This window comes from Sciurus vulgaris (genome assembly GCF_902686455.1).
Source record: "Sciurus vulgaris genome assembly, chromosome: 3".
Lineage (NCBI taxonomy): Eukaryota > Metazoa > Chordata > Mammalia > Rodentia > Sciuridae > Sciurus > Sciurus vulgaris.
Genome location: NC_136463.1, coordinates 119,567,304 through 119,593,499, shown reverse-complemented (window position 1 = coordinate 119,593,499; position 26,196 = coordinate 119,567,304). Strand labels below are relative to the sequence as shown.

Below are 26,196 nucleotides of genomic sequence, written 5' to 3'. Positions count from 1 at the left end.
GACCTTTAAAAGTTTAATATTGCAGGACTGCATATCAAGTTCTAGGTGTTGAGGACTGCAAGAGTAGCTGCTGAATGGAAGACATAAAATTGAAATAGCCCTCAAAGTTTGGGTCAAATACAGACCAATAGAAAACAAGAAGCAGAAACTCGAAAAAGGAAAGCCAAAGTTGAGAGTGAGCTCTTGGTATTAAAGAATGTGAAACAATCACCATGAATAAAGTATTGGTGGAGAAGATAATATAAAATATGTTTAGGTGTGCCAGGTAGTTTCAGATTATAAAGTTTTGAAGTAAGACAAAGTTTGGAATTGCCTGCACAGTCAATAAAGTATTTGTTCTGAAAGAGAAGAAGGAAGTAGGAAAGTGACTGGAAATATTTATTTGGTATCAAAAGCAAACAGTTTTGAGTGAGAGGTAAGAGAGATTATTTTGGGGAGTGTGGTAGTGCTCATTTGATAACAATGAGATGATGATGTTCTGGGCTAGGATCATGAGTAATTATAACTGGTGATTTCACAAACCTAAAGAATACAGGAAATCAGAAAAATGGCAATGCAAATGTATGAAAAGATTACAAGTTTTTAAAAAAAGTTACAAGTTTTAAATGGATCAGAAGATCAGCCCTCCCATAACTGTGGATTCCACACCCAGATATTCAACCAAACTCATCAAAAAATAAAATTTTAATAAACAGCATCTGTATTGAACATGAACAGACATTTTATCTTGCCATTATTCCCTTAAAATGCAGCATAACAGCTCTTTATTTAGCATTTACCTATTAGGTATTAAAAGCAATCTAGAGATGACTTCAAGTATAAGGTGGATGTGCATGGGTTACATGCCAATACTAAGCCCGTTTACATAACGCACACTCACAGATTTTGGTATTTCCAGGGGGTCCTGAGCCAAGCCCCAGGGATACCGTGAGATGATTATGCTGAATTAGGGGATTTGGGGTCTGGGTAAGAGATCAGGGTTAAAAATATATTTGATGGTGTAATTTTATATTTGTTTCCCTGAAAACAAAAGTACTCAACAAAGAATTAATTATAAAGCAAAAATGAGAGAAGACTAGGAACAAAATAGCATAAGTAGCTTAGGGTCAAGAAAAGATAGAAAAGTCAGAGTTAAAGAAAACTTTTGCTAGATTAAGGTTTTGTAACATCACACTTATAAAAAGTAAGTATCTTAATTTCCTTCTACCAAATAGTTGGTTTTCAAAATACTTCAAATATTTCTTAAGGTCCACAGATATTTCTTCTTAGTGACTCAAACCACCTATTTGGAATTTTGAGATGCAGTCTTTTCCTAGTTATCAAGTCCTGTGAAACATTTATTACCTCAACAAAAGTTCTTACTGGGTGAATTTTAACACTTTTCTATCCTTGTTCAAGCTAATTTTGAATACATGGAAGCCAATTACGGAACAAAATCAAACTGTTTAAAGTATACAGATATATTAGTAGAAAAATCATCAAAGTACATGTAAAATTATGTTCTTACAAAGTAAGGATAAATTTTCAAATGATCTTGCACAGTAATACTAAATTCAACAATAAATTATATATGGGTGATATGCTCAAATTAGTACCAAAAATACCCCAAACAAGTAATAGGGCAATTTTCATGTGTGCCCATATACAAGACAAAAACTAGTGTTGAAAAATAAAAGCTAAAGATCAGCAACTTCTAACATTATAAAGTAGACTTAGATAAATTCCAGCTAAAAACAATTTTGATCTCAAATTCCAAAATCTGATGACATTAAACACTGGTCACATTTCAATTGTGCACTCACTTATGTTGTTAGGCTTTTTAAAAATATCTCACACACACAAATACACACATAAACAGTAGATTTTTGGTGGCTTAGGCTTTTTAAAAATATCTCACACAAATACACACATAAACAGTAGATTTTTGGTTCATGCTTCTTAGATTTTTGATCATACTCACAAAAAATATTGAGCTCTGCTTTGGAGAGCACAGAATATTCCTTTTCTTTGCAGATAAAGTGAGCAATCACTTAGGCTAAACCCAACCAAAGTACAGGTTATATATTTCTCACTTAAAAAAAAATTAATTAAAGAGTACAACCACAAGAATCTGATCCTAATTAGAATAAGTTATACTCCATGTATTTATAATATGTCAAAATACACTCCACTATATGTAAATAAAAAGAACAAATAAAAAATGAAAAAATAAATAAATGTTACAAAAAATTACACACACTTTCTGATTTAAGAAGAGGCAATAAATTAACCCATTAACTTATATGGTACATGAAAATTCCATCTACTCTATTCTTTCCCTCATTTTCAAATAGTCTGCCTGGCATGTATAGCATGGGATAAATGATCCCTAGGAGTTTTTAGGGATGAAAATATGAACTTCTCTTATTTTATAAATTACATAAAATGTATTACAAAAGCATTTATATTATATTTGTATATATGTATATCACTAACATAAACAGGCAGGTATGGAAATAAATACAAAGCATTGCATGAAAAAAATGTAAGACACCCGAAGGAATGGATTTAAAAATAGTGATTTTTTTTTTTTCTTGGAAAACTTGTAGTTATACAAATCTTGTAACAAACTCTATTGTAGAAGTTTGTTTTTATAGTCTTAAAGTTCATATAATCATGATTTCTTAGGATTTTTATGTAACTATATACTTTAAAATGTAGTTCTTAAAAGGTCATTGATTTGTCTTCCTAGGTGAAGGATATAGAATAAATGCTTCTAACAGTCATATTTGAAGTTGAACTCCAAATTCAGTCTGGCAATGTCATCCTGTGACCTTCGCTGCTTACCATTCTTACTTCTCACAGGGGTAAAATCAAGCTGGAGCCATCAGGAACGCAGCTCTGGTGTTTTTTAACCAGCCAGAGGCTCGTGCCACCACTTTTACCCAGGTTACCCAAGCAAGTTGCACATGTACAATCACTTTCTAAATGATTTTGACTGGCCTGCATGCTTCTCGGCTCTGTTCCTTCCCCTGCCGTGGCAAGGAAGCGCTAGACTCGCCCAGCTGCTCTCTGCTAAAACGTGTGATATCACAGCATGGTCAGGCGAGATGGGCAGTCCCAACATCACATTTAGTTCTGCTAATGAATTTCCCAGTTTACTCTTTTAGACTTTTAAAAGCAATAATTGCATGCTCTATAGGATCTATAATATCTATTTAAAAACATGATAGGAATGGTAAAAATTCAATATATTCAAAGACTTAAGAGAGCATGCATTATTTTTTTATTTCTCTGCTTTTATTTCATCAAACTAAGACCACAACCTTTTTGTTGTTGATGATTCAGCCCTTATAAATAAATTTTATTACTAAAATGAGTCTCACAGGTCTTTTTCCTGATAGTACTGCCATTTTCATATCATTATATTCAGATCATAAATATAATCTTTAATTTGTATATTCCAGATGGAAATACTTGCTTTCATGTTTTTGGGAAAAACTCTGTAAAAAGATTAGGGAGATCATTGAGTTTTTGGAGAATAAGGGCCATAGTCTGTTTATGCATTTGGACACCACATATCTTGGATTTTCAGTAGGTTAAGAAAGTTGTTAATTTGGGTATCTGCAAAACCAGAGTGATCTTTATAAAGTAATTAAAAGAAGGAAAACATCATGATGTGGAGGGGAAAAGTTCATTATTTCCTGATCATTAAGTAATTGGTTTAATGTACTCACTTTCAATTTGGAATTTTTCCCATGTACGTTAATTTCTTCTTCAATGTTCTACCCAAAACTGAGTAGGCAAAAAAGAAACTTGGAGAATTTACTACTTTCGATTATAATTATGGTTTTATTAGGAGTAAAGGGCATCTCCCAAGATTACCGTAGCTTAATTAAGCCTTTAGTTAACTTTTTAGAATCAACTTTCTCCTATTGAGAGCATTTGCTTACTAGAACCTTAGCCAAAGTGCAGGCTCTGGGAGGCAAATTATGAAGCAGAAGTAAAAATTTCAAAAGTATTGGACTTTCCCAGGACTTTTGGTACAAAGAATATCTAATTAGAATTTGGGGTTGTTTCTAGGTTTAATTTGCACATATTTTCCTCTTCCATGGGGAAATTGAGAATTAGCTGTAGAATATAACAAATTAAGAAAAAAGATCATTAATAAAATATTTTTAAAAAGTCCCTAATCATTTATGCAAATTTGGTCTAACACTGTGACTTAGTGTTAAGAGCACAATAGCATTACTATTCACTAAAGAAAATCTGATTTATTTATTTATTTAATTATTTATTTATTTTTCTTTGCAAGCAGAATAGAATTAAATGGTACTGGCAAATTACACCATATTCATTGCAGGATGCCATCCTTTTTGAAGCTTTGATTGGAACTTTGAGATGCTTGACTGAAGTCCTGAGCACATGCCCCTCTGGAGAAGGCTCGGTGCTATTTTGACTTTGAAGAACAAAGGGAGGGCTCTCCATTCCTCTGCTATGCTGCCAGTGTCGCCCAAACACCCTTTCTGAGAGGCAGGGATGGGTGTGTGAATAGCTATTTACAACCCATTTCCACTGATGTTCTTTTACCCTAGTCTTCAACCACAATGTAATTATTTTCAGTTTCACATATCATGTTCCTATCAAGCTATTTTTAAACAAAAGAAGCACTAAGGATGTTGTGCTGTGAACATATGTCAAGGCAAAACCAAATGGTGGCAGTTTATATTTTTAACCATTTGATAAGTGGTCAGAAAAAAAGAGACATTGGTTTTTGCCATTGTTTCTGCCTTATATAAGCAACCAATTGGCTGGCTTCAATAGAATGGCTGCCTGTTTTTCAAGTGAAATATGATAAGTCAAGATATGGGTATGCATATCCAAAGATCAGACTAAGGCCCTCATAGTATGTGTGATCAAAAGACTTTCCTCTTCTACTAGTTAGACAAAATCTAGAATATTTTGAGAGAAACGGCTAGATTTTTAAAGGCAATCTGTAATGGCTGAATCTTTTGTCTCTTGAATCATGCAGCAGTTTGTGAGAGTCAAACATTTGAGAGCTGACTGAAAATAAATGAAATGTGAGCGCATTTCAGTGGAAGTAGGCCAGTTGCTAACATTCTCTTCTCTCTCTGAAAGATGAATTTCATTATTTAATTTGATAAAAATCCAAGCATAATATTCATCACAAGGGGGAATTTCTATATAAGGTCATGTGATCTGAGAGGGTGAGAAAATGGTCTCATGGCCTTTTTAGTTGTGAATTCTGTCATGTTTTAATGTTGAGATAACCCATTCCTCTGAGTGGTACTTGATGCAAACTTCTTGAACACTTCATATTCAGGTACCATGTCTTTGAGTACATGGTTCTTGGATCAGTGAGCAGCTTCCACAGCATTGCGCCGGGCTTCTGCTACAGCCAGGCATGTTTTCTGTGGCTGAATTAGGCCTGGAGAATGTTGCATCTCAAAACCTGCTTTCCAGCGTGCATTTGTAGAGCCTAAGTTATCATCCCTCTGTAGACTCAGTAGTTTCTACAAGGGATGGAGGAATCTAACCTTTAAATGCCATAAAATATTAGAGGGCTTAGGGAGAAAATAGTACAAGAAAACAAGTTTGGGCTTGTACTATGTGGTTTTATATGGAAGCTTTTTGTTGTTATGCCTATATTCACAATTCTATTTTAACTACTTCAGAACAACTACTAATTTTAGTTATTCAGTTTAGTCATTGAGTTCCTTAATGTGGTAAATTTCATTTCAGGTTTCTTTGCTTTTTTGTATCATTATAGTATCACAGCTATGGCAATATAAAGAAAGTAAGTTATTCTTTGTACTTAATTATCAGTTATTTGCTTTTAAATCAGTTACATGCCTTTATATGAATTTGGGAGTCATTTTTGGTGTGGCTATGATAAGATTATAACAAAATACCCTCCACTATAGTATGAATGCTAAAATGTTAATGTTTAGATTAGAAAAATGTGTGGAATTAGTACTGATTGCTACTATGTCAATGTTAAGAATAGAAAATGCTTCAATAATTTTCAATTAGTAATTTAAAAATACAACAGTAAACTTTTATGTATGCAGGATTAAAGTATAGCAAGCAGTATATTGGTTACTTGATGTAATTTAATAACTCATTTCAAGCTTTAATTTATTAATGTAAGTAAACTTACAACTTTGGACATTTTAAAATTGTTTAGTATTTTTTAACTTCATAGAATAAAATATACATACTTCCTTTAATAAAAATGTAGCCTTGGAGTTGAAAAAACAATGTAATAGCATTTCTAACTGAAATGAAAACATCACTGAGTCTAATTCTCCATCTCAAAAGAGCTGATTCTATGTCAGCCTTCATGGGAAAGGAAGCCTCACATGAGCCCTTGCTAGGAAAATGATCTCTTGCCTACTGTCTTCCAGACTTTGGCTCAGCCCCCTTCCATCCCCCTCCCCCAGCCACCGAACTTTCCTTGGAGAGCCTTCCAGAGCCTAAGTTTGAAGCTATACTTATAATCAGAAAAAAAAAAAAAAAAAAAACTTCCTGACAGCAAAATGATTCACTGTATAAATGTGTTCTGCTTCTTGGAGAAGAGCAGAATGGGGGCAAGGCCTTTCTCTTGTCTGTTTTCAAAAGACACGCTGTGCCTCATAATGCCAGGCAAATAGAAGTGAATTAACTGAAAACTGTTCCTCTCTACTTTAAGATGTCTGAATACATAACCTCCAAAGCTATTTAGGATATCAAGATTATTTACATCCAAACATGTTAGCCACATTCACAAAGGTTTAAAATCTGAAGACTACCAATAACAAAATACATTCAGAGGTTCCTAACTTGATAAACAGCTGATTTGATCACATTCAAGTCAGTGGCTCTTGTTACTTGTGCTATGAAGCACTGTTTTAGATAATTATTTCTATTTAAATATCAGGTACCTGTAGACTATATGACAGACAATTAGAATATGAAAAATTAAACATCTCACCATTAGATTGCCAGTTATAGGTACCAATTTTATGTTACAAAAATGGAAAATGAAGGGTGAGTATATTTTCTAAAGTTTTCAAGTTGGAAAGAATTTGTGTGTGTGTGTATATACATATAATACTTATTACTTTATTCCTTCTTTATTGAATGTCAAGGCTTTAGAGAAACATTTTGGAAATATGTTTTTAACATTAAAATATTAATTAAATAATTTCTATTCAATAATAAAATTCATTTTCTAGTACAATTACATAGAGTTCTATTATAGTCATGACTGCATTATACTTTATCAAAAAGGACAGATGAAATTATGTAAACATTTTAATTCTCTTCATAAAAGTAATATAAAAATGCATTCAGGCATTCATTTATTAACTCCTCATGAAACTTTTTGGTGTCTGTTATATTGGTTATATACTAGATCTCTTGATACATAATATTTGTGTGTACTTGGTATAAATATTTGGTCAAAGGCCAAAACTACAATGGGCTACGTGTACTACAAAATTTAGCACAGACAAATCGTACAAGGAAGAAAGATTTCAAGAAGGTTGTGGACCATGACCAAGTTCAGAAGACATTTTTGAGTTTGGATTAGTCCAGAGGAAGAAGATGAATCATGAACCTTTTTATAAATAACTTCAAGATAACTTGATTTCTTACTGGTGTTATTTATTCGGTGGCTATTATTGCTATTGCTCCTCAAAAACCAACATGCCCAACTTATAAATCATCAGTGAAATTGGGAAGGATGTTAGTTACTGAAACCAAGCAATCATCCGGTGTTTTCTTGATCACCCAGTGGCCACTACAACTATACCCAGTAGTAGCTTTCCTAGGCCTTTCCTAGAAGAATAAAGATGACCTGGCTGTACAAAGCGGAAAAATCCCAGGAGAACAAAGTAGGTCTTGACTTTCCCATGTTTCCAAAAAGCAGAGGAATTTAATGGTTAAAAAAATCTCATGTTATAACAATCCTAAGAACTATTAGTCAAAAATGATGACCTAGCTTCTCTTTTTAGCATACTCCAGACTAGGAAGGACTGCCTTATGGAGTTATATTTTGATTTAAGAGTCATTTCCAATATATATTTACTTGGATGTGGTTAGTGTCACCTTCAAAATCACACCACAGAAAGTAAACTCTTCAACTTCGGTTTACATCATGAAATAATAAACCACACTGGCATTATGAGTTAAATAAATCCGGAATTTTGAGGCAGATTTTCTCCTATATGATTTGTGTTTAGGGAGTCATTTGGGTCTTTTAAAAATAGTCCATTTGTGTACAATGAATCAAAATGCATTGTGCTGTCATGTATGACTAATTAAAATAAATAATAATTTAAATAAAAAACGCACCAACTCTTTCAGAAGACTAGGACAGAGTGACTTAACACTTAGCTGCTGAAGTTAATGCTGAAACCATTAACGTATCCATGAGTTATTCTTTCATCCTAAAAGCTTCTCATTACCTCAGTTGGGCTGTGTGTCATGTCTTTGTGCCGGTTTTCATAAAACATTGCACATTCATAATGTCTTCCCAAGCGATCTCAGAAAACATTAGGTATTTATTCTTGTCACATTAAAGTGACTCTTCTAGCCATTTGGCATGTCACAATGATTTAAAGGAAAAATTCACATCCTGATCAAATGTTGAATTCAGAATGGCCTTCTAATGAAAGTCTATACAGATCCTAGACAATGCCATTTATGAAGAAATTTCCATTTCATTTAGAATTCTTTGGCAAGTGTTGAATTCATTTATGCAGTTCAAAAAAAAAAAAAGAGAGAGAAAGAGAGAGAGAGAGATCCATCATTCTTTGCTAGTAAAGTAGGGATAAAATTATGTAAGCCAGAGAAAAATATAGCTCAAAGTTGAAATGTAATGACTGTGACTAATGTTAATGTACTGCCCTTCCTTTCTAAAATTACAGAAACATGGACACTACTGAAATTTTCCATCTGAAGAGGTGGAAGTTGTGATTTGATTTGACACATTTTAATTAATAGAATCATTAGCAGATGTCAGTATACCAAACTTTTATCAAACTCTTCTTGGTTTGGCTAGAGTATTAATGTTAACAAGTAATATAATATGGTATTTAAATACAAAGTGAGATCACAAAACAAGTTAATCAGTATAACCTCTCCTTACCAAACCATCCACATTAAATGCTATGTCTGCTTTTCTCTTCCTTCCTTCCTTCCTTCTTTCCTTCCTTTCTTTTTCTTTCTTCTCTCTCTCTCTCTCTCTCTCTCTCTCTCGCTCTCTGTATTTTCTTTCTTCTGTCTGAATTAGGTCAGTAGTCACATTGTTTTGAATAGTAGGACTTCAATTATGTTAAACTATTTGTAAATAACTATCAGTAGCATTAGTAGAATCAAATGCAATCATTAGTAGTTTCTGACACTCTGACAGAACATTAACTAATTAGATGAATAAAAAAGGAGAAAATTCATATCTTTGAAATGGGGTTATGTTTCCAGAAATTAAATGCAACCAGCTCATCTGAAGGAAGCACAGTTGATGTTGCTCCACCCCGTGAAGGTGAACAAGCTGAAATTGAACCCGAGGAAGACCTTAAACCAGAAGCTTGTTTCACTGAAGGTAAACAAACTCTAAGGTCTCCCCTCCTTCCTTATAGAGACTGAACATACCTTTTTTGAAGGAAATATTTTAAAGAAATATTGAAGTCATGTTCATCTGTTTTCTTCTCCTCTTCCCAAAACAGTTAATCTGTCTATATTTCTAAAGTATACTATAGCAGAGACTATGCCTGAACAAATAAGAGGATGTGAAATGAGATTTTGTCATTGTTGTCCTTCCCATCCTTCAGAAAACTGGCCCTGTGAGATAAATGGCATTCTGCAATGTCACGTCACTGATATTGCAGTCCCTTCAGAACTCATTGGCAATGGTTAACTTACAGATGTCTCAATAATCACATCTCATCCCTTACAGTTTCAAATGCGGCTAATTTGTGCTCTGACCAGAGCTGTTTGGGGATGTAGCTGTGTTTTAGAGCCTGGGCAGGGTGAGCTATATTTGTTCTCACAGCAACCAGCATAGTGTCTTGCATACAAATCAATACTTATTGATTCATTGCGATTGGATTAATCTGATGAGTAGAAGTTCAGAGTTAAAGCAGAACGGTGGGTAGAAGTTAGAAAAAAATATGAAATCCAGGAAGAAGACAAAGGAATAGAGATGCTGACTGACAAGATGAGTCTTAGATGTGACGAAGAGAAGCACTGAGGCTGAAATATATTAGCTTGAGAAAACTGACATTGGAGGATGCCTGGGAAGACAGTGGGATTTTCCATGCATGAAAAAAAGGGAGTGAAATTCCAGGATCACATGAAAATATAAATAAACATCTTGAATATGTAGTTTTGTCCAACCTGAGAAATGTGCCCAGAACCTATTTCCCTCAATGGCCTTAAGACAAAGAGATCTCGTTGAGTGTTGAAGAATGAAAACAATTTTAGTCAAGCAATATGGTAAAGTTGTTTCTTGACTTCTAAGTACCTAACTGAAAATATAAAGTCTGTAAGTGATTCATATATAAGAAGGGATGTTGACCATTACTAGGAAATGGAGCAACTAGTTACCCTATAAAAAAATGAACTGAGACTAAGGTAGAGAGTGATCAAGAAAGTTTATTTGTTCCTATTTAAGATTAAAATATATATATTTTTTTCTACTTAGAGTATTTAATGTTTCCTTTTAGGATGTATTAAAAAGTTTCCCTTTTGTCAAGTAAGTACAGAAGAAGGCAAAGGAAAAATCTGGTGGAATCTTCGGAAAACATGCTACAGCATTGTTGAGCACAACTGGTTTGAAACTTTCATTGTCTTCATGATACTTCTCAGTAGTGGTGCTTTGGTAAGTAAAAAGCATATTGACAAGAATCAGGTTCTAGTGAATTTGAATTCTCTAAAATACCAGAAGCATAGACTGTGTTCAAGAGTCAAAAGTGGAGGAAGAGTTATGCCTTGCAGACCTGAGCACCAAGAGTTTAATTATGCAAAATTCCATTCCAAACAAATCAGAACCATGAATCAGCCAGATGGAATTTCTGCTCTGGTGTTTATCTGACAGATGTTTTCCTCACTGATAAACCATTTAGAGATATTTTGTGGCAAACACCATCCAGTTATCCCTACTAATAATTTTAACATTTAGGAACTAAGTATATTTGGCTTTCCTTAACGAATCAACTTATTCTTCCAATATACACTAGATCATTTAGGGAATCATAAAAATTAAAGTTGGAATAAGTCAATTCTGTCTCCTAATAATAGAACCTCGGTTATTTTCTGAGTTCATGTTATTCATTAAAGCATGTTTTTGTAGCTATAATTGAGGTAGATCCTTTAGTGTGAGAAGCAAGAATAAAAGCCCACAGGAAATCATTAAAGAGGTAGACATTTTCCCACCTTTTTCCCAAGTTAGTTTTAGCCTTAAGAGTTTATCTGATGTTCAATAATTGTGGATATTAGCCAATATTTCACAAATTGTTGCTTCATACTAAATTATACTAAGCAATTTTGCAAGTATTTAAGATAAATGAAGTATCCTTGCTTCACAGGCTTTTGAAGATATATATATTGAACAGCGAAAAACTATCAAAACCATGCTAGAATATGCTGACAAGGTCTTTACTTATATATTCATTCTGGAAATGCTTCTCAAATGGGTAGCTTATGGATTTCAAACATATTTCACTAATGCCTGGTGCTGGCTGGATTTCTTGATCGTTGATGTAAGTATCCTGAATGATTATTATGAGATTATGTTTAAAGGAGCCAAGTTTGACATTACATCTATATCTAAGATTAAAACCTTGGCACTGAGAAATCATTTTCACTAATGCTGACATAATTGTACAGGTTTTTAAAACTATGATAAATTAAAAAACGAGGAATATCTCACACATAAAAGTAGAGGAAGTCCCCAAAATATAGACAGTAGTAAGGAAAAACTTAGAGAAGGTTATTATATATTATGACAGCTAGCTCTTTTTCCTTTTTTTCTGAAAGTTAAAGACCTCAAGGTAAAGAACAGCTAAACAAATCTGATAATTGACATCTAAGCACTTAGCTTATTAACAGCTCAATTAAAAAAAATCTCCAGGAGGCAAAGTCAAGACAGATTTGGGGCCATCAATTGTGGGAATTGTGCTCTAAGCCCTTATTAGAGTACATGTGACTAGATAATGTTAAATTAACCCATTTACTGTGTCCTTTCAGCCACATACCCACAGAGACAACAAAATGTGTTTCCATTTTTAAATCAGTAGTTAGATATGCCAGTAGCTAATCAGATATTTACCATGCAAAGGGTTAGGTGTGTATCTGCTCTAAATCTGATTATGCTGGGTGAGTCGTCATAGGAACATGGCAATTATGGAATCTATCTGATTTGAAACCTTTTTTTTTTATTCCAAACGATAGAGAGGCACAGGTGGAAAATGACAGTTATCTGCTTCTTCGTGGTCTGGGATATTCCATTGCATAAGGCTTCACAGTCTCCCAGCAAAGCAAGGTGCTTCATACACTGTCTCTAGCTGTTTCCTAGCCATCATAGAACACTTATTTTTAGCTCTAACACTTGCCAATATAAATCAATGCCTGCCATATGTGTGCATTCATTCTTTTTATCAGTTTTGACAAGTCTGGGTCTATCCGATTCTACTCTTTCCTCTCATACATATTATACTCATAACTCTATAACCAAAATATATTTAACCCTTCGAATTCATAAGAAATCAGCTGCTGGATTGGGGATATAGCTCAGCTGGGTAGAGTGCTTGCCTTACATACATAGGCCATGGGTTCAATCCCCAGCACCACCAAAAAAAAAAAAAAAAAAAAAAAGAAATGAGCTGCCAAGTCACTTTTAATAAAGCATAAATGACCTACAATTTCCAGGCCTGGCCTTTCATGAATAATCGTGGTGAATCTAAATATTATCCAGAAAAGCTGTCCTTAAAGGGAGGTTCAGTATTCTCATATTTTATAGCTAGGATAGGTCTTAAAGAGTGTCTAGACTTTATTCTAGATATCAGGAAACAAAGCCTCAGTTTAAATAATTTTCCTGAAATAACACAACTAATAGAGCTGACACTGGTGTCCATGTTTCCTAATTCTCAATTCAGTTTTCATTTTTCTCCCATAGATTTCCAGTCTAACCGACGTAACATAAACATATTAGGTAAATGTTAGGTGCATGTGCTTGCCTGTGTGTGTGTGTGAGTGATACCGGCTTTGGATTTAGCATATATAATCATTTTCTCCCTGCAATAAGGGAATACCAGGTACATTCAATAATCCCCACTAGTTCAAGATTTTGTCATGTATGTAGATCATGTCCAAAGATTTCAAAATGTGATAGAACCTCTCAGAAAAAAGTACACATAAAGGTTTTGAAAGTGCAAATAAAATATCTTAAGATGGCTTCATAATCCATAGGGTACATTCCTGGAACTAAAGCCAACAACTACAAAAAACTAGAATGAACCAACAACAACAAAAAAAATTCCTTTAAATGTATTTTTCAAAAAGAAATACCTGCTTGAGACAGGTATCTATGTAAAAACTGTAGCCCTTTTAATCCCCTACTTAAAAGTAAAACTAGATTGTAGTGAAATCTTTCTTACCTCCTAAAATTTATTCATGTAGTCAGTCAACATGTCTGAGTGCTTAATAATAAGCAACCTATCCTTTTCCAGACTGGAGATATGAAGACAACAGGGCAAGCTCAAATAGAACTTACTTATGCTCTATAGGGTTGGAAGTGGAGGAAGTTAACAGCAAATACGTAAATAAATAAAACCTAACAATTAGATTACTGCTAGAAATAAAATAGGGTGATGGGATAGGAAGTGATTGTAGGGTGGGGAACAGGAGAACAGAGTCAGATCATATCCTGAAGGTGTCTCTGGAGACGATTTAGGGAGAGGAGGTCATAAAATACATTGGCTTTGGAGTGGGGAGGAGCTGATTACATTCAAGAGACAGAAGGAAAAATGGTGCTCGTGTATGTGACGAAACATGAGTGAAAGACAAAGAAACTGAATTATAAAAGGTGCATGGAGGCCGTAGCAAGAAGTTCAAGTCTTATTGTAATGTATTATATATTGTACAGATTATGTAATTTATTACATATTAATTAAAATTATATGGGAAACTCTCAGAGCCAGATAAGCAGAGATTTAATCTACTCTTTTAAAATGATCACATTTGGAGAAAGGAAAGCAACGAGTAGTAGAAGCAGAGACACCAATTGTTTTAATAATCCAGGAAAGAGACTATTTTGTCTTAAATAAAGTGAAGAGATTTACTAATGAACTTGATGGGTGGAGTGAAGAGAAGGAGGGGACTCAAAGAATAGATTTTCTTTCACTTTGAACAAATGGGTAAAAGGTAGAAACGTCACCTGGGGTGGAATATCAGAAAGCAGGTTTGGCGGGGTAGGTGGATAGGGGGTGGGAAAGAGATGCATTAAATTCGAGATGGTAAGACATTCAAAAGGAGGTGTTCAATTATGCACAAGTCTAGAGCTCAAGAGAGAAACCAGGACCTGACTATGAATTTAGGGTTCATCAGGATATAGATAGCACTTGACACTAGAAATCTGTATTAGCCCTCCTAGACAAAGCCTGCAGATTAACAAGGACATCCAGAACCAACCTGTGGGGCCACATTAACACTTACAAGTAGGGCAAAGAAGAGTGAGTAAATTAGACTGAGAAGTCCTAGTTAGATGCCTGGTGTCACAGAAACTCAGAGAAAGAAAATAGTAGGATTTTATCAAAGGAAGAGAGAACTTTTTTTCAAAGGCTGCAGGAAGGTCAAACAATGTCAGAACAGAAAATCGACACTTGGATTTGGCAAAATGAAGATCATTGCTGTTGTGGAGTTTCACAGAAGTGAAGGGAATAGAATGGTGATTGGAAAGACAGAGGAAAGAACAGAGACGAAGAAGTGAACAACAAGTGTGGTAATAGTGTTTGGAGTCCAGAAGGACAACCTAACCCATGCCTCTGCCATAATATCGTACTAGATGGACTACTTTTACTGTGTCTGTATAATTCTTTTTTTATTATCCAGAAGTCAAAAATATATTATTTTCATAAAACCTCAAATATACTGAACTATTCTAGAATTCTGCAAACCATATTCTATAGGTGCAGCTATTAGCCACACAATGAACTAAATACATGATTTAATTAATATTTATTTGAAATTTGTTGGAAACAATCAAATTTCTTGTCCTTATGGAGTTTTACTTAAGTGTCATCTTTCAGAAAATTAAGCTGAGCATCTATCATAACAAATTTAAATTTGGTTTTAAACTGTCCTAAGATGCTGATGTATTCAAAACAAACTCCATACTCAACCGGCCTGAACTATTTATTGCACACAGGGGTTCCAGTTTATACACAGCACAGCAGGGCAGTGAGGCAGAAATGAGACGTTTTGCTGCAGGTTGCTGGGGAACTCTTCCTGCCTGTTCCAGGGCTACTTAGATTCCTGTCGGTTGTTCTGTTGATGTGACCAGCAGAAGAACGGGGACGCTTTCTGATCCTAATGTATATTTCCAACTGCCAGCAACCTCTGGAATCTAATGGTTCCTGCCTTAATTCTTGACATCCCAGCATCCTCAATAATGAAGCTATATTGTTGTAGTACTAGGTTTCCTGACCTTTTAAAGCCCTTATCGTGGGAATGCACTCATGAAGAGCCTTACCTAATAATAATGAAAAGTGCTAACCCTGATTTAATGCTGTGTACAGGGGCTACCAAAAAACATTTCACATATGTTAACTCATCTAATCTTCAGAGTTCTATGTGTTGGAAATGATAATTATTCTCGTTTTGCAAATGGGAGAGCTAAGGCAAAAATAAGCTAAGTTGCTTGCCCAAGTTAATATATCTAGTGTCTAAGCTGGATTTGTACTCAAGCAGGCTATCTCTAATGACTGTGCTTCTAACCTTCACTTTACAAACCTCTTTATCAATATCTCCTTTAATTATAAATTATTTATCAATCCCTTTAACAATACTATGATATGTCTTATTACAATCACTATTTTGCTACAGGTTTTTTTTTTTAAATCTCTATCTTGTATATTTAGAAATTTAATCAAGTTAGGAGGTGATAGAGTTACCTCTGTCTAGCACTGTGCTCTTTGCTCCATATTTGACAAGAGAAACAGATCCTCTTGATTTATTGTGTTCATCTAGTTACAGAGTTCCCACTTTATAACTTTAAACATGGTTGCTGGTAAGTGGTGATGAGTGGGAACACTGAGATTGTGCCCTGCTCACATGTACACACTTGCCTTGAAGTAACACTAGAGCTTGTAGGAAGAGAATTAAAAGAACTTTGGGGTAAAGGAATTGAATAAATATAAATTATTATCACATATCAATTCTGATCTCTCTCCATACATACTTCCATGTGAACAGTCTAATGTCTGGTTTGACTTTCCCTATAGATATTTCCTAGAAGTACTGATTCACTTTGTGCATTATTTTGAAAAATTTAAGTCTTCCAGTGTTATTAATTTATGATAAGAAAAAATTCTTATTGTTCGGGCTTAAAAAGTTAATACAATTAATTTAACTGTAAACTTCTATACCTCATTTTTGAAAGAAATGACTTCCAGCACTAGAGACTTTCAGTCTTCTATGATAGTCTTTTCTTAAACTCTAACTTTCTAATCTCTAACATTCTTAAACTCCAACATTTCTAATTGCTTCCTAGATAATACCCACTACTACTCCTTCTATCTCCTATGACCCCACTCGCATCATGCGTTTATTCCTGAATCTCCTATGAACAGGGGATGGTAGTGGTATAGCGGTGAAACTGAGTCGGTCATCTTCAACCTCTCTCTCTTTCACCCCTCACAGATTAATAAGCAAGGTGTCCGTGTCACCAACTAACAAATGAGTTGGGGGTCTGGTTGCTCTTTTTGAACACTACATCAACACTACTCTGACCAACTGGATCAAGCAGTGACTTACAGTTGTTCTCCCTGCCTCAGTTCATGACCTCATCAAATATCTCCTTTTGGAAGACCCACATGGCCCTTTCTCAAAGCCCTTCCCATAGGGTGCGGCTCATCATCCAGGATTCTAAGTATTGACAGTAAAGATGGATAAAGATTTTTATTTTTAATTTTAATGAAAGCTAACTCTTTACTAAGATATACATTGATCTGTCTTTGATAGATCTTGATTTATTTATCTTCCCAACAACTTATGAAGCATCTAATGTTGTTATCCCAACTTTTTAGATGAAGAAAATGAAGCACAGAGAAGTCACTAGCTGTTAAGTGACAATATAACATAAATATATTATGTAAAATGTCAAAAACAACTTTTTTGCAGAAAAATAAACCTGAGGATAGGTTTGTAATTTCATACTCCATAAACAGAAGTAACTGTGCTCAATAAAGATAAGACAAGCATTTCCAGTATTTTTCTGGTGATGTGCTTGATTAAAGATGATGTCCATTAAGAAAAACGCTGTGATGTGTCTTTTAAGCATAAAAATGTATAGTAAGATTTTCCTTTAACCCTCTTGAAATTAATGAATTAAGAATTTCAGACAAGGAAATAAATTTAGTGAGATAACCTGATTCAAAGTTCTCATTTTAAAGCAAATAAACAAAAAATGGGGTTTAAAATGTTTATGTGAAATTCCTGTAGAAATCATGGCATCTACAGGCCACATAGCAGTCTCCAATGATGCATCTGCCAGATTTTACCCATGTTTTCCCCAGGGATGAACACTTAGGTCTACTTCTCACTACTGCAAGCAGTAGTGCAATGACCAAGATGTTTACTTTCATAGAGTTCGTGAGCATTGCACACTTTGTAATCATGTACAAATTAAAGACCAACGAATAACTATAAAAACCTAAGACTATTTCTTATTATTTCTTATTTCTTATTTCAAGAGGGGATGGCAAAAAGGAAAACCCTGAACTTCCATTTCTGACTCACATTGCACAGGAACTGCTCTGCCCTTCTCACAGCCACTGGAAACCCCCATTCCATGCCTGCTGTATACATTATTCATCTCACCTGTCCAAAGTCCTCCATCTCCAGTAGCCCCAACGTTCCATATTCAAAAATCCTGTTTCTCATAACTACCTGAACCCTAGGAGCAAACTAACTGGAAATAGGACCACTCTGGAGTAGAAGTGAGGAGGTGTGCACCTAGCAATCTGAAGTTCCAGATGCCCTTGACCTAAGACATATTGAATTAATTAAATGAGCATGCTCTTCAAATCCTTTGGTACTGTGAATGGGAAAACATCAAATATCAGACATCAAATATCCAACCACAATGTGAATTATGGTTTCTTGGTTCTGATCTCTATTGCAGGTATAGATTCTACCGCTAGCTGTGAAGACATATTTATTCTGCTCTCTTGCAGCACTGGAGAGTGGTAGGTGAAGGGACTCAAGAGGGTCCAGCTTCCCTGGACACAGACTTTCAATCGGTTCTGTTTTCAATCCTGTCCATTATCTACCTGTTCTCAAGCAATCTGGTGTCCCCAGGTCCAGAGAATTTCCAGTATTAATTGAAAATCTTTTATTTGCTTTTGCAGGCCCCTGGGTTTCTGTTGCTTTTCCTCTGATAAGAAAGTAGTCCTGGCTGTACTTTCCATAATCCAAGATTTCTTCATCTTATCTCCTTGATATCTCTTCTTCCATCCCCCTTGCCTGTATTTCATTGCTTTCCTCCTGGTTGAATTTCATTCAGTAAGAAAAATAAGTAAATATGTTGTCCAAATGTATAAAGTTCAGGTTTAAAAAGACTGTGTTTCACGCTTTGGTTAATGACTTTTTATTTACTGTTTTGTAGGAGCTCTTTTTACATTAAGGTGATTTCATACATTGTCTACATGTGACATGAATATTTTTCCTGGGTTTTTTTTTTTTTTTTTTTTTTTTTTTGCCACATAAAATTTTTTCAAATTGATTTAAAGTCCTCACTCCTTTTTTTCTTCTTGGTTTTCTCCTGCATATGAAGATCCTCTAACTTCAGATTATTGAAAATATTACCTTACTTTTTTCCATTCTTATATTTTTGAGGAGTTTAGTTTGTTTCTTTGTGATTAGTTTTTATTTTATATTTTAATTTTTGGCTAATCTGGAAGTTTGATGAAAGACTGCTCCAGTATAATTCTCCTCCAAATTTTTTTAAATTTAATTATCAGATGTATTGTTTCTCCTCTCATTTAAAATTCTACTCATATTCATATAGACTTTACTTTTTTGTTCATTTATTGTCTATTTACATGAAAGCTTTAATTATTATAGATTTGTGATTAATTCCATAATGCTGTGGAATTTGTCCTCTCTGCTATTTCTTTTAAACAATATTATTTTGTTATTTTTTAAATATTTTTATTTGTTCTTTTTAGTTATACATCAGAGTAGAGTTAATTTCTTATATTTTTACATTTTCTGTTATTCTTATGTTTGTATAGTTCAAAAATCTCCTATACAAACTTTTTAGCAAAGTAATAAGAAAAATGCATTAGTGGACTACCTGAAATAATCATATTATTATTTATAGTAGTTTTTACTGATTTGTCTTGGATTTTGAGGTCAACAATATGTATCTGCAAAAAAATGACCTCTCTTACTTTTCTGTTTCTTATAACTCATTTCTTTTTCCAAAGAGTATTAAATGATAATATTGGTGATGGATATATTCTTTTATTCTGGACTTAATGGGAATGCTTCAGGATTTCACCATCAAAAATTACAAAATTTTAGACTGAAATATATCATAAAATGTATGGAGTTGATCTGTACTTTAATTGTTTAACTGTTCATACTGAACTTTAAAAATTTTCTTTAACCATTTTTAAAAGGAAACAATTGCCTTGCTTTGCTCATTAACTAGTTACAGGACTTCCAGGCTGTTCTTCAGAACCATTGATTCCTTCCTGTGTTATTTTTTTTTTCTCAGTCTCAGCTACCATAGGAAAAGTGTGAATGACAACTACCCTCTGAAACCTGCAGCATAGATATTTTCATAAATTTACTGGCCAATGTAGTGTAGTTCCAGATTCATGTAAAGTCATACTAAAAATCCAATTGTTGGAAATGGTTATTGTTAAACTTTGCATATGTTATCAAAGAAATCATTTTGTGTATACCACAAGAGATGAAGATCAAGATGCTGCGTATTGAAAGTTTGGGGACAAATTTCCTGAGGTGAAAAAAAATGCTCTGAAATTGAAAACAGAAGACCTAAATTCCAATTATATGCCTTTTCTTGGAGTAGGCCTTTGACCATTTTGAAACATACTAATAACGACTACAAAAGATCATTGTAAATTGTCCAGGGCCTTGCCAGTATAAAACATTAGCTCAAACTTTAAGTATGCACACTGAAATCTTTGAAACTTTTGCAGTAATCTACCTCTGCTTCTAAGAGATTTAAAATATCTCATTTCAAAATTGGCTTTAAGGCATACTGATATTTTTACGTTAGTTAACCCAATAGTAAAATGAGTTTCTGTCTTATACAACATGACACTTTGACTTAAGTCAAATGCAAACCAGAAAAATTATTTACTTTATTCATGAGATTGTTATAATCTTATCAGAGTGATTTGCACAGGGGAAAAAAAAAACATTTTAAGCCACTTGATTAAACAAATTTATAGTGAATAATCTCAAAAGCAGAAAATGCTTTTAAATTCCCGTTATTTTCCTAAACAATTCAAATATGCTACAAATCCCATCACAGGTTTGCCAGGAAGTCCAATGTTATGCAATTTTTTATCATCTCACCTTCAGAATTTTCAGAAACTCTGGGACATTGCAGCCTGGGAAAAAATGGTAGTAAGTTCTCCTGATTCTCATATCAGGGCTGCCACTCTGGCACTTTGTTCTCTGAGCTAAAGTCCATTAAAAGCAGCACTGTTTTGGATGGATGCAGTGGTGCACACCTCATAATCCCAGCAACTTGGAAGGGCAGCTGAGGCAGGAGGATCTCAAATTTAAGGCCAGCCTCAGTGATTTAGCAAGATACTATCTGAAATAAAAAGAATTGGAGATGTAGCTCAGATGTAAATATCCCTGGGATCAACCCCCTGTATAGAAGAAGGAGATAAAGGACAAATGTTTCACCTGACTCACATCTACAAACCCAGTTGCTCTGGAGGCTGGTGGCAGGAGGATCCCAAGTTCAAGGTCAGCCTGAGCAAATTTGTGAGACACTGTCTCAAAAGAAATGATTAAAAAAAAGGTTGGAGTTGTAGCTCAGTGGTAGAGCATTCCTGGGTTGAATCCTTAGTACAAAACTAATACAAAACAAAACAAAATCCCAAGGAGCACAGTTTCACTAATGTCCAACTTCTCAAACAGTCCTACTCCCGTGCAGGGTAGTGACACACAAATGGTGCCTCCTGCCTTTGAACCTCTGTCTTCCTAACCTTCCAGCAGCTACTGGTTCTGGACATGACCTTTCTTTCAAAGCATGAGCTTCCATACTTTAGAATCTTCAGAAATTTGCAGCCACCCCCTTTCAAAACTCTCATCTTAAATAAAGGACTTGGTTGGGAAGATGGAAGAAGTCTTCAGACAGTACCTCCAGGAATATAATAAAGCTGTTAATGTCTCCTGAAGAAGAGTCCAGAACACAGAAACCTCTGAATTCTTTAACGATGTGTCCAATCTTTCTTGTCTTCTGTAGCAGCAAACTCAAGACAGAAATAAATAGCTCCATAAATTATTCTGTCACTGATCAAGTTCAACATTCAAGTCATTTATTATTCTGTTGAATTCTGTGAGATACGTTCTAAATTAAACCATGAAGAAAAAGTGATTCCTTTAGTCTTTAAGGACCATGTGCTAGTTTTGGTGTCACCCTGGATACCACATATTCTTGGGCAGATCACTGATATCAACTTCCTTCACAAGATCGTTGGGAGAATTCACTTCGATTCATTTTCAACAGCTAATTTTTTTCACAGAATATTAAGCCCTTAATGACCTTAAATCATCCAAAAAATGCAGTAAACTAACTTTTCTCCAATGTGTCAAGAATAGCACTAGTTGCATGTTCCTTGCAAAAGCTGAGGAAAGGAACATTAAAATCATTTGTGTGTTCTGGGAGAATAAGTTTTTTATATGGTTGCAAAAGATTGAGATACATTTTTTAAGTTATATACTTTTGATATACATTGAAATATACTTTGACCATTTGAGTTCAAGTCTTCAATTCTACCTTGTATTCATTGTGATTATTGTTTTCCTTTTTCTTTTTCTTTTTTATTCTGTGTGTGTGTGTGTGTGTGTGTGTGTGTGTGTATGAGTAGTGCTCAACTTACTAATGCAAAGGTGATATTCTTGGAATTTGTTCATGTAAGCAAGAAATTATATTAAAACAAAAAGGTCCTCTATTCTGAAAATGACATGTCTTCTTTTATTTTCAAAATTTCATATATTTAAGTACAATTTAACAAATTTACAAATATCAGAAAGGTGTATGACCACTTTAAATAATAGGTACTATATTCTTATCATCATAAATCTAGTACATAATTTGGATAGAAATTTTCCAGGTAAAAATTTCCCCTTTTTATTTATCTCATACATAACCACTAAAGTATATTCAGTCGGACAATTTTAGGCTTGTTAAGAAAAAGAGTGTTTCATCCCAGATAATAAAAAGTTTACATGAACTGCAGGGGAAGACAAGGTATCCAACCAATGGACTCTATTTTATGCAAATACCTCTAGAATGCATAGCCAGATGCTACATAATTTTGGGAGAGAAACATGACTGCTAATCAACAATACTGAGAAAGGATCAATGGAAGATCTGTATTTTAAACTAAGCCTTCGATTATCATTGGCATAAACACAGGTTGTAAAGGGATCTATATCATGACATCTAGCAGGAGGAGTTTACAAATGTTTGTAAGAGTGGGCAAGTATTGCAGTTTCATTGATACACAATAGTATGGGATGAAGCCAGCAGGTGAGATGATCCCACCGTGCAGAAGATAAAGGTTGCATGTCCAAACCTTCATTCAACATGGCATCCTGTGCCTTTAGTCAATGTGTTATTTATTGGTGGACTAATTAATAATTTTTTTCTTTTGTAGGTTTCTTTGGTTAGTTTGGTAGCCAATGCTCTCGGCTACTCGGAACTTGGTGCCATCAAATCCCTCCGGACACTCAGAGCTTTAAGACCTCTAAGAGCCTTATCTCGATTTGAAGGCATGAGGGTAAGACTAAAACTCTCTAAGATTCATAGCAAAATTACATGTAGTCATTCATTTAGATCCAGAGGACTACCATCCTCTTCTGATATTTTTATCACAGAATTACAGAATTTGAGAGCATGAATCTTATGAGTACTAAGTCTAACCTCTTGAAACTGAAGTTTAGTTATACAGGTCCTCCAAAATTGTGGTAGAATCCAGGTTTGGGATCACAGTTCAAGGATGTCATTTTCACATCCCAAAACTACCAGTTATCTCCTTTCATTGCCTACGTGCTTTGAAATGACTGCTGACTGCTGATTTTAATCTTAGGATGGTTTTGGATTTTTTTCTAATCTTTCACAATATTTGTTTGCTTCTTCAACAAGTACAGTTAAGGCTGTCTCTTCCTCTAGAGATAGCCTATACTCTCCCTTGAATGTATACTCCTTGCTTTATCTCCAAAGGCCTCTGTCTCTTGAGATTACCCCCTTTCTCCCTTGAATATATATCCATTCTCCTAAATGAACTTCTATGTCTTTGATTTTTAAAAAAAAAAGTACTGGTATGAATCAAAGGCAAAATGGTTTTTGTGTGCTTTAACTCTTGAATCAACACTAGTAATAAAAATTGATGCCAGGCATGGTGTACATGTCTATCCCAGCAACTCAGGAGGCAAAGACAGGAGGATCACAAGGTCAAGGTCAGCCTCAGCAATTAAGCAAGGCCATTAGAAATTTAATGAGGCCCTGTCTCAAATAAATAAATGAATAAATTTTAGAAAAGGAGTTGAGGATGTGGGTTAGCCTATAAACACCAGTGGGTTCAATTGCCAATACCAAGGGGGGAAAATTGTTATACATACAAGAAAACAACATAAATAGGAGACTCCAACAAAATCTGTACATTCCAAGCACCAAAGTAAGTTGTTAGGCTCATTTGCTAAGTATTTTAGACAACCCCAGGCTTTGTTTTATAGCTCTAACTTCAAAGTAACGTTCTCAATGAGGTTTACTTTTTCCATAGCACTTTCATTTTCCTCTCAGTTCTCTTCCTTAGTAGTTGAGGTGTCATGCATCTAAACACATTTGCCACACCCCTCTCAGTACTATTCAGCTCAAAGGCGAGCTTTGTTTAATCTGGTTTGCAAATGCACACAGATATTGAATTTCTTCAAGGCCACAGGCTTTTGTGTTAGGAGGTGGTTTATTTCAGGCAATAAAAATGCTTCAGCCTTGACTACAAAATTTACTCATCAGAGAGAATGAAACCACTCTCCAGACTCTCTAGAAGCATTGTAAGCAAAAATCACTTGGCTTCTATGTTTATTTCATTGCTACTGCTAACAAATTCATAAAAATTATTATACAATTTTCCATTTCTCAAAACAAACTTGTATTATTACTGATAAGACTTAGGCCTTCTACTTTCATGGTTTCATATCACTATTTCATTTCAGAAGGGAGGTAGCAATTGAAAAACTGAAAACTTATAAATATGCTTCAATCTGAGAATCATTTCATTAAAATGTTTAATTCACTTATGTGGAAGAATTACCATTCCAACATTCAAATAAATGTATCATATGTTTATTTGAAGATAAGAGAATTTGTGGAGGCCTAGAGGTTATTTTACACAAACTTTAGCAAGAAACAACTGGGTATGTATAGGATATATGACCTAATTTAAAAGAGAAATGAAATTAAATTAGTACAGGAAATTTTTACAATTTTGCATTTCAGATTTTGATGTCAGCTTTAAATTCCTTGATATTGATTTCTAAAATGTTGATAGTATTTTTAAATGAAGTAATGTCTTCATTTAATATAAATGCTTAACAAAATAGTCCAATTTGAACTAGATTACATTAGATGATAAAAGTTACTTTTGAGCTCCTTAGAGATTTCAAAATACATTTTAATCTCTTCAGCATTTAATGAGGTGAAAGGTGATTGAATTTCCCTTTCACAAAATCAGTCAGACTGGTCTGATGAAAAAGCTTTGCACACTGAAGTGACCATTTAAAAGACCATGGAAGACAAGTGGGGACATGTTCAATATGTTCATGTCTATAGATGTCTCACCTCCTTTTCTAATTCAATATGTTTTTTAAATGGAGATTTGCCAATAGGAAACAAAAGGATCTTGTAAATTCCTAATTCTGTACTTCCTAAAATGTTACCTGATATGAGGATACAGATTTAAGACATGTTTATTTGTAAAAGGTTTATTTATTCATTTTTTCAAATCATTATTCAATATTTAATAATCTGGATAATTAAATGTATTGCTAAAAGATGATTATTTCTCCTATTGGCATTTAATGAATTTTTTTCCCTAGCATACATTTTCTGACTTCATATTACTATATCAGGTTTTTGTTTATGTCTTTTCACATTTTGTATATTTTGCTTTCCTTAAATTCTTAGTCCTTCAGTTGTGTCACTGTTTTCCTTCATTGTTATGGTTTAGATATGAGATGTCCCCAGCAAGAAGGTTCAGAGGAGAAATGATTGGGTTGGGAGAGTCTTAATCTAATCAGTGAATTAATCTCCTGATAGGGATTAACCGAGTGTTAACTGGAGGCAGGTGGGGTGTAGCTGAAGGGAGTGGTAAATTTGGGGCATGGCTATGGGGTATATATTTTGTATCCGGAGAGTGGAGTTTGTCTCTCTCTCTCTGCTTCCTAACTACCATGAAGTGAGCTGCTTCCCTCTGCCACCTTCTCCCACCATGATGTTTAGCCTCACATCAAGGCTGGAGGAATGGAGCCAGAGCTCAATGAACCAAGACCTCTGAAACTGTGAGCCCTCAAATAAACACTTCCTCCTCTATAATTGTTCTGATCAGATCATTTGGTCACAGCAGCAAAAAAGCTGACTAAAACATTTATCAAATACATACCAGTAAGTAATAGAAGAAACATCTTAGAACTAAAGTAATAATTCACCTACCTTGTTAC

General features: G+C 34.4%; 1 protein-coding gene across 2 annotated transcripts in view; it reads left to right on the top strand.

Moving 5' to 3' along the window:
• SCN3A (sodium voltage-gated channel alpha subunit 3) overlaps nt 1–26,196 on the top strand; it is a 113,219-nt gene that overhangs the window by 75,083 nt on the left and 11,940 nt on the right. For both annotated transcript variants that reach the window (XM_079134399.1, XM_079134400.1), the window contains 4 exons: nt 9,466–9,586; nt 10,710–10,864; nt 11,571–11,744; nt 23,136–23,258. In XM_079134399.1, the coding sequence (XP_078990525.1) occupies nt 9,466–9,586; nt 10,710–10,864; nt 11,571–11,744; nt 23,136–23,258 (573 nt within the window). The remainder of the gene's footprint in view (nt 1–9,465; nt 9,587–10,709; nt 10,865–11,570; nt 11,745–23,135; nt 23,259–26,196) is intronic.